Source organism: Oncorhynchus kisutch, unplaced genomic scaffold, assembly GCF_002021735.2.
Source record: "Oncorhynchus kisutch isolate 150728-3 unplaced genomic scaffold, Okis_V2 scaffold918, whole genome shotgun sequence".
Taxonomy (NCBI): Eukaryota; Metazoa; Chordata; class Actinopteri; order Salmoniformes; family Salmonidae; genus Oncorhynchus; species Oncorhynchus kisutch.
The window spans coordinates 650-10,000 of NW_022262863.1; the positions used below are offsets into that span (position 1 = coordinate 650).

The following is a 9,351-nucleotide window of genomic DNA, read 5'->3' on the forward strand; positions in this document are numbered from 1 at the left end:
AAGAGATAGAGATAAACAAAGAGAGAGAGACAAAGAGAGAGAGACAAAGAGAGAGAGACAAAGAGAGAGAGACAAAGAGAGAGAGAGAGATAGACAAAGAGAGAGAGAAACAAAGAGAGAGAGAGACAATGAGAGAGAGATTATTTTGGAACTTCTGTGAGTGGATTGTTTACTGTTCATTTTTATTGTTTCTTTCACTATTGTTTATTATCTACTTCACTTGCTTTGGCGATGTTAACATATGTTTCCCATGACAATAACGCCCCTTGAATTGAATTGAATTGAGAGAAATGAAGAAAAAAGCTAAGATTTCAGGGGGCAGCATGGTCATGTGAGCTGTTCGTTTATGAAGAGAGGATAAGAGAGAGACAGAGAAGTGGGGAAGAGAGGAGACAAGAGAGATGTGGGTGGGGTTATATGCTTCCTGTTTGGCCCTGTCTGGGGGTGTCCTCGGATGGGGCCACAGTGTCACCTGACCCCTCCTGTCTCAGCCTCCAGTATTTATGCTGCAGTAGTTAATGTGTCGGGGGGCTAGGGTCAGTTTGTTATATCTTGAGTACCTCTCCTGTCCTATTCGGTGTCCTGTGTGAATCTAAGTGGTGCGTTCTCTAATTCTCTCTTTCTCTCTTTCTCTCTCTCTCTCTCTCTCGGAGGACCTGAGCCCTAGGACCATGCCCCAGTCCACCTGGCCGTGCTGCTGCTCCAGTTCAACTGTTCTGCCTTATTATTATTCGACCATGCTGGTCATTTATTAACATTTGAACATCTTGGCCATGTTCTGTTATAATCTCCACCCGGCACAGCCAGAAGAGGACTGGCCACCCCACATAGGCTGGTTCCTCTCTAGGTTTCTTCCTAGGGTTTTGGCCTTTCTAGGGAGTTTGGCTTCTAGACCTGCATTGCTGTGCTGTTTGGGGTTTTAGGCTGGGTTTCTGTACAGCACGTTGAGATATCAGCTGATGTACGAAGGGCTATATAAATACAGTTGATTTGATTTGATTGGTGGTGTACAGAGAGAGAGAGACGAGAAGTGGTGTACAGAGGAGAGAGAGAGACTGAGAAGTGGTGTAGAGAGGAGAGAGAGACAGAGAAGTGGTGTACAGAGGAGAGAGAGACAGAGAAGTGGTGTACAGAGGAGAGAGAGACAGAGAAGTGGTGTAGAAGAGGAGAGAGAGACAGACACGTGGTGTAGAGAGGAAGACAGAGAGACAGAGAAGTGGTGTACAGAGGAGAGAGAGACAGAGAAGTGGTGTAGAGAGGAGAGAGAGAGACAGAGAAGTGGTGTAGAGAGGAGAGAGAGAGACAGAGAAGTGGTGGTAGGAGAGAGAGAGAGCCAGAAAGTGGTGTGAAGAGGAGAGAGAGCAGAGAATGGTGTAGAGAGGAGAGAGAGACAGAGAAGTGGTGCAGAGAGGAGAGAGAGACAGAGGAAGTGGTGATAGAGAGGAGAGAGAGACAGAGAAGTGGTGTACAGAGGAGAGAGAGACAGAGAATGGTGTAGAGAGGAGAGAGAGACAGAGAAGTGGGGTAGAGAGGAGAGAGAGACAGAAGAAGTGGTGTAGAGAGGAGAGAGAGACAGAGAAGTGGTGTAGAGAGAGGAGAGAGACAGAGAAGTGGTGTAGAGAGGAGAGAGAGAGACAGAGAGTGGTGTACAGAGAGAGAAGAGAGAGACAGAGAAGTGGTGTACAGAGGAGAGAGAGACAGAGAAGTGGTGTAGAGAGGAGAGAGAGACAGGAGAAGTGGGGTAGAGAGGAGAGAGAGACCAGAGAAGTGGTGTAGAGAGGAGAGAGAGACAAGAGAAGTGGTGTAGAGAGGAGAGAGAGAGACAGAGAAGTGGTGTACAGAGGAGAGAGAGACAGAGAAGTGGTGTAGGGAGGAGAGACATAGAAGTGGTGTAGAGAGGAGAGAGAGACGGAGAAGTGTGTAGAGAGGAGAGAGAGACAGAGAAGTGGTGTAGAGAGGAGAGAGAGACAGAGAAGTGGTGTAGAGAGGAGAGAGAGACAGAGAAGTGGGTGTAGAGAGGAGAGAGAGACAGAGAAGTGGTGTAGAGAGGAGAGAGAGACAGAGAAGTGGTGTAGAGAGGAGAGAGAGACAGAGAAGTGGTGTAGAGAGGAGAGAGAGGTGGTGTAAGAGAGGAGAGAGAGGTGGTGTGAGAGGAGAGAGAGGTGGTGTAGAGAGGAGAGAGAGGTGGTGTAGAGAGAAAGTGTTAGAGAAAGAAACAGGAGAGGACTGTGTTGTGCAGACTGAGAAGAACATGGCATGAGAAGGGTAGGTGTTGTTACTCACGCTGACACTCTTTGCAGCACGTGCCTGCACATAGGCAGGGGCGGAGTCAGGGGGACACTGGGGAGGGGGCACGAGATGGTCTCACACTGGACTGTACCATTCTAAAGGAATGAGACAAAACAGACGTTATTAGTATGAAGATCTATGATCTCCAACCTGGACTGTACCATTCTAAAGGAATGAGACAAAACAGATGTATTAGTATGAAGATCTATGATCTCCAACCTGGACTGTACCATTCTAAAGGAATGAGACAAAACAGACGTTATTAGTATGAAGATCTATGATCTCCAACCTGGACTGTACCATTCTAAAGGAATGAGACAAAACAGACGTTATTAGTATGAAGATCTATGATCTCCAACCTGGACTGTACCATTCTAAAGGAATGAGACAAAACAGACGTTATTAGTATGAAGATCTATGATCTCCAACCTGGACTGTACCATTCTAAAGGAATGAGACAAAACAGATGTTATTAGTATGAAGATCTATGATCTCCAACCTGGACTGTACCATTCTAAAGGAATGAGACAAAACAGACGTTATTAGTATGAAGATCTATGATCTCCAACCTGGACTGTACCATTCTAAAGGAATGAGACAAAACAGACGTTATTAGTATGAAGATCTATGATCTCCAACCTGGACTGTACCATTCTAAAGGAATGAGACAAAACAGACGTTATTAGTATGAAGATCTATGATCTCCAACCTGGACTGTACCATTCTAAAGGAATGAGACAAAACAGATGTTATTAGTATGAAGATCTAAACTCAGCAAGAAAAGAAATGTCCCTTTTTCAGGCCCCTGTCTTTCAAGATAATTCAAAAAATCCAAATAACTTCACAGTTCTTCATTGTAAAGGGTTTAAACACTGTTTCCCATGCTTGTTCAATGAACCATAAACAATTAATGAACATGTATCTGTGGAACGGTCGTTAAGACACTAACAGCTTACAGACGGCAGGCAATTAAGGTCGCAGTTATGAAAACTTAGGACGCTAAAAAGGCCTTCTACTGACTCTGAAAACCCCCAAAAGAAAGATGCCCAGGGTCCCTGCTCATCTGTGTGAACGTGCCTTAGGCATGCTGCAAGGAGACATGAGGACTGCAGATGTAGCCAGGGCAATACATTGCAATGTCCGCACTGTGAGACACCAAAGACAGCGCTACAGGGAGACAGGACGGACAGCTGATCATCCTCACAGTGGTAGACCACGTTTAACAACACCTACACAGGATCGGTACATCCGAACATCACACCTGTGGGGCAGGTACAGGATGGCAACAACAACTGCCCGAGTTACACCAGGAACGCACAATCCCTCCATCAGTGCTCAGACTGTCCTCAATAGGCTCCTCCCACATCCTCATCCTTTTGATTTTGACCCCCCCCCCTTTGTTCAGGGACACATTATTCCATTTCTGTTAGTCACATGTCTGTGGAACTTGTTCAGGGACACATTATTCAATTTCTGTTAGTCACATGTCTGTGGAACTTGTTCAGTTCATAAATCTTGTTATGTTCATACAAATATTTACACGTTAAGTTTGCTGAAAATAAACTCAGTTGACAGTGAGAGGACATTTCTGTATTAGTATGAACTGAATTCAGGAACGGACTCTATGTCTTGATCTCTGGGATCAGGAGAATCACATAGAGTTGATGCACTATAGATTTTTCAGACACAGGTTATGGTTTTCCATTCAGTGCTGTCCCTTTAAGTCCCGGGTAACTGTTATCATGAAGTGAACTATCCATTTAAGTCCCGGATAACTGTGATCATTAAGTAACTATCCCTTTAAGTCCCGGATAACTGTGATCATGAAGTGAACTATCCCTTTAAGTCCCGGATAACTGTGATCATGAAGTGAACTATCCCTTTAAGTCCCGATAACTGTGATCATTAAGTAACTATCCCTTTAAGTCCCGGATAACTGTGATCATTAAGTAACTATCCCTTTAAGTCCCGGATAACTGTGATCATGAAGTGAACTATCCCTTTAAGTCCCGGATAACTGTGATCATGAAGTAACTATCCCTTTAAATCCACAGTGATTACAGATTGGACTGTCACCTTTAAACCCACAGTGATTACAGATTGGACTGTCACCTTTAAACCCACAGTGATTTTAGATTGGACTGTCACCTTTAAACCCACAGTGATTACAGATTGGACTGTCACCTTTAAACCCACAGTGATTTTAGATTGGACTGTCACCTTTAAACCCACAGTGATTTTAGATTGGACTGTCACCTTTAAACCCACAGTGATTACAGATTGGACTGTCACCTTTAAACCCACAGTGATTACAGATTGGACTGTCACCTTTAAACCCACAGTGATTACAGATTGGACTGTCACCTTTAAACACACAGTGATTATTGATTGGACTGTCACCTTTAAACCCACAGTGATTATAGATTGGACTGTCACCTTTAAACCCACAGTGATTATAGATTGGACTGTCACCTTTAAACCCACAGTGATTTTAGATTGGACTGTCACCTTTAAACCCACAGTGATTATAGATTGGACTGTCACCTTTAAACCCACAGTGATTATAGATTGATCTGTCCATTTAAGCTTACACTGACTATCGTGTGAACTGTCCCTTTAAACCACAGAGATTATAAAGTGAACTGTCCCTTTAAGCCCTATATAACAGATAGTAGAGAGTCCTAGCTTATAGCCTTATGTAGATGTGTTATAGTCTGATATAGCCTGTCGTAGTCTGTTATAACCTGTTAGAGTCTGTTATAGTCTGTTATAACCTGTTATAGGCTGTTATAGTGTGTTATAACCTGTTATAGGCTGTTATAGTCTGTTATAACCTGTTATAAGCTGTTACAGCCTGTTATAGTCTGTTATAGCCTGTTATAACCTGTTATTGGCTGTTATAGTCTGTTATAGTCTATTATAGTCTGTCATAGTGTGTTATAACCTGGTATAAGCTGTTATAGTCTGTTATAACCTGTTATAGTCTGTTATAGTGTGTTATAACCTGTATAAGGCTGTTATAGTCTGTTATAGTCTATTATAGTCTGTCGTAGTGTATTATAACCTGTTATAGTCTGTTATAGTGTGTTATAACCTGTATAAGGCTGTTATAGTCTGTTATAGTCTATTATAGTCTGTCGTAGTGTATTATAACCTGTTATAGTCTGTTATTGTGTGTTATAACCTGTTATAAGCTGTTATAGTATGTTATAGTAGGCCGTCACTGACTTGCCTGGTTAAATAAAGATTTAAAATAATAATAATAATAAAACAATCTTACATAGCAGGAACAGTTCCTGCATCCGTCTGTCCATCCCTCGTCCTCCCTGTACCGCTCTCCATTCATACTGCAGCTCCTCTCACAGTAACAGCCATCCAGACCCTGCATCTTCTCCTCTGCACGCGACAGCTGCACACACACCAAAACACAGATACAGAGTTAGTGTGTGTGTGTGTGTGGGGGGGGGGGTGGGGGGGGGGGTCAATAGCCCGTTGATACAGTCTGCTTTTCAACTAATTATTTATTCAACAACCCAGTGTTGCAGGACAAGGGAACCAGAGCCCAGTGAACCACATGGTGACAGAGATGTTCCATGTGCTGTAGTAAAGAACAGTAAATGGATGTTCCCTCACTTACCCTCTGTGTGAATAATTCATACACTTATGCCTTGAACACTGACAGAACATCAGGCGGTGGTGTAGACGGCTGAGCAGCTGTCCACAGCTACACCACTACTCTACACTACTGTACCGTACATTACACAAAGTAGGAGTTGTAAGAAAAGCTAGCATGTCGACCAGAGAGACACAACAGAGGTTGAATCTCAATCGTCTACAAGAGGCTTCCTCTCCTCTCCTCTCCTCTCCTCTCCTCTCCTCTCCTCTCCTCTCCTCTCCTCTCCTCTCCTCTCCTCTCCTCTCCTCTCCTCTCCTCTCCTCTCCTCTCCTCTCCTCTCCTCTCCTCTCCTCTCCTCTCCTCTCCTCTCCCTTCAAATCAATGCAGATGGAAAGAAGACAAGAAGAGGAAACCACTGTAGACGATTGAGGCACCCATTGTCTTATGCCATAGTACCTTGCTGGAGGTCTTGGCTAAGACATCCTGCAGCTCCATGATCTTCTGCACCAGCCCATGGAAGTCATTGCAGGTGGGGCAAGCTGAAACACAGGTAAGTCATGGTAATGTAATGTTGGCATGATAGTTCCATTGTCAATGTCCATGCAACTGTACCGGCAAGCATATTAGAGCTATACTGTAAATGCATGTGTAGCTGATGTTGCCTTTGTGGGCATCTCATTTTAGATGCAGAGTTCCCAGACTTTATAGTGGCTGTACAATAATGTACATGTCAGCATGTTAACATCAGAGTTTCCAGACTTTTATAGCGGCTGTATAATAATGTACATGTCAGCATGTTAACATCAGAGTTTCCAGACTTTTATAGTGGCTGTACAATAATGTACATGTCAGCATGTTAACATCAGAGTTTCCAGACTTTTATAGCGGCTGTATAATAATGTACATGTCAGCATGTTAACATCAGAGTTTCCAGACTTTTATAGTGGCTGTACAATAATGTACATGTCAGCATGTTAACATCAGAGTTTCCAGACTTTTATAGGTACTAAATGTAACTGTTCTCTTACTGAGGTTGAGGTCTGGACACTGGGAGATGTAGCCTTGAGGCATGACGACCAGCTGAACATCCTGCATTATACCCTGTAGAGACAGTGAGAGACGGGAGGAGGAAGAGAAAGGGAGAAGGGGAGAGAGGGAGAGAGAGTGAGAAGGGGAGAGAGTTTGAGGCAGAAAAACAGAGAGAGAGGGAGGAGAGAGAGAGGTTTAGACAGAATAACAGAGAGAGGGAGGAGAGAGAGAGAGGTTTAGACAGAATAACAGAGAGAAAGGGAGGAGAGAGAGAGAGAGAGTGGGAGAGGTTGACCTCAGATCATATCTATGCAGGATGAGTTAGCCTAGCTGAGCTCTATGAGTGTGACGTTAGCTGACAGTTGGAATCACTAGAAGCTGATGAGACAGAGGTACAGAACCAGCTACCTGACAGTTGGAATCACTAGAAGCTGATGAGACAGAGATACAGAACCAGCTACCTGACAGTTGGAATCACTAGAAGCTGATGGACAGATGTTTCAGAACCAGCTGTGTGTTTTGGAGATGACGGATCCACTGTTTCGAAACTGATGTGATGAAAGGCTTTGTGTGTCACACCCTGATCTGTTTCTCCTGTCTTTGTGGTTGTCGCCACCCCCCTTCAGGTGTCGCCAATCTTCCTCATTATCCCCAGTGTATTTATACCTGTGTTCTCTGTTTACCTGTTGCCAGTTTGTTTTGTTTTGTCAAGCCTACCAGTGTTTTTTCCCGTGCCCCTCTCTGTCTCTAGCTCCTGTTTTCCCAATTTTGACCATTCTGCCTGCCCTGAGCCTGCCTGTTATTCTGTACCTTGTCACACCATCCTGGACTACTGACCTCTGCCCTGAGCCTGCCTGTTATTCTGTACCTTGTCACACCATCCTGGATTACTGACCTCTGCCCTGAGCCTGCCATTCTGTACCTTGTCACACCACCCTGGATTACTGACCTCTGCCCTGAGCCTGCCTGCTGTTCTGTACCTTGTCACACCACCCTGGACTACTGACCTCTGCCCTGAGCCTGCCTGCTATTCTGTACCTTGACACACCACCCTGGACTACTGACCTCTGCCCTGAGCCTGTTATTCTGTACCTTGTCACACCACCCTGGACTACTGACCTCTGCCCTGAGCCTGTCTGCCGTTCTGTACCTTGTCACACCACCTTGGATTACTGACCTCTGCCCTGAGCCTGTTATTCTGTACCTTGTCACACCACCCTGGACTACTGACCTCTGCCCTGAGCCTGTTATTCTGTACCTTGTCACACCACCCTGGACTACTGACCTCTGCCCTGAGCCTGTTATTCTGTACCTTGTCACACCACCCTGGACTACTGACCTCTGCCCTGAGCCTGTTATTCTGTACCTTGTCACACCACCCTGGACTACTGACCTCTGCCCTGAGCCTGTCTGCCGTTCTGTACCTTTTTTTTAAAACATTTTACCTTTATTTAACCAGGCAAGTCAGTTAAGAACACATTCTTATTTTCAATGACGGCCTAGGAACAGTGGGTTAACTGCCTGTTCAGGGGCAGAACGACAGATTTGTACCTTGTCAGCTCGGGGGTTTGAACTCGCAACCTTCCGGTTACTAGTCCAATGCTCTAACCACTAGGCTACCCTGCCGCCCCACCTTGTCACACCACCTTGGATTACTGACCTCTGCCTAATCCAATTGAAGGCATGTTTCAAATTCTTGCTTGTAGTGAAACTCCCAAAATCATATCCATCCCTTATACTAATTTAATGCAATGGTTGTGTGGTTATAGGTGGATTTCAGCGCAGTTTTGATTGGGACAGCGCCATCGCGTTGCTTGAGACGTGTCAAGGGCCTAGCCGCCGAAAGTAGGGGTGCTGAGGGTGCGCTCCCCCTGTCGACAAAACATAATCATGTGAGACAGCCTAGGCCCTAGGCCTTAGGCCTACTGCTGAAATGCGCTGAATTATTTGAGGAACATGATAACGCTCGGAATTTATGGATGGCCTGTTTCACAATTACAACAATGTCATTGGCGACTTCACTTCCTGTGAAACCTTTACATGGTGACGCAGCCAAGCCGGCAAGGTGGCGCAGCGACAATCTTATTTGGGCAGAACCCTGGCATAGAGATCGTATCTTGATTTTAAACTCTTTACATGGGCACTTCCAATTTTTGCAGTATTTCCCAGGACACTCTGGATACATTATTCTCAGTATTGAAACTTAGTAAATTTTCAGGAAAATATGAATCCCTACAACATACCTTGAAGTATCCATGGGCCTGGTTCCTCTGTCCGAGCCAGATGGTGGTGTCAGAGGGAATGTCCATAGACGGATTCTCTATCACCCTCTCATAGATCCTAGAGGACAAGAGGAATACAAGGAGATACTATACTGTTTATATACAGAGCCGACTGCAGGAAAGCATACTGTTTAT

General features: G+C 44.8%; 1 protein-coding gene across 1 annotated transcript in view; it reads right to left on the reverse strand.

Moving 5' to 3' along the window:
- Positions 1–2,347: 2,347 nt before the first annotated feature.
- LOC109884353 (protein kinase C-binding protein NELL2) overlaps positions 2,348–9,351 on the reverse strand; it is a gene marked incomplete at its 3' end in the record, with an annotated part of 31,112 nt that continues 24,108 nt past the window's right edge. Inside the window, 5 exon segments of the mRNA XM_031817033.1 lie at positions 2,348–2,384; positions 5,570–5,698; positions 6,362–6,444; positions 6,934–7,006; positions 9,178–9,274. Of these exon segments, the coding sequence (XP_031672893.1) occupies positions 2,348–2,384; positions 5,570–5,698; positions 6,362–6,444; positions 6,934–7,006; positions 9,178–9,274 (419 nt within the window).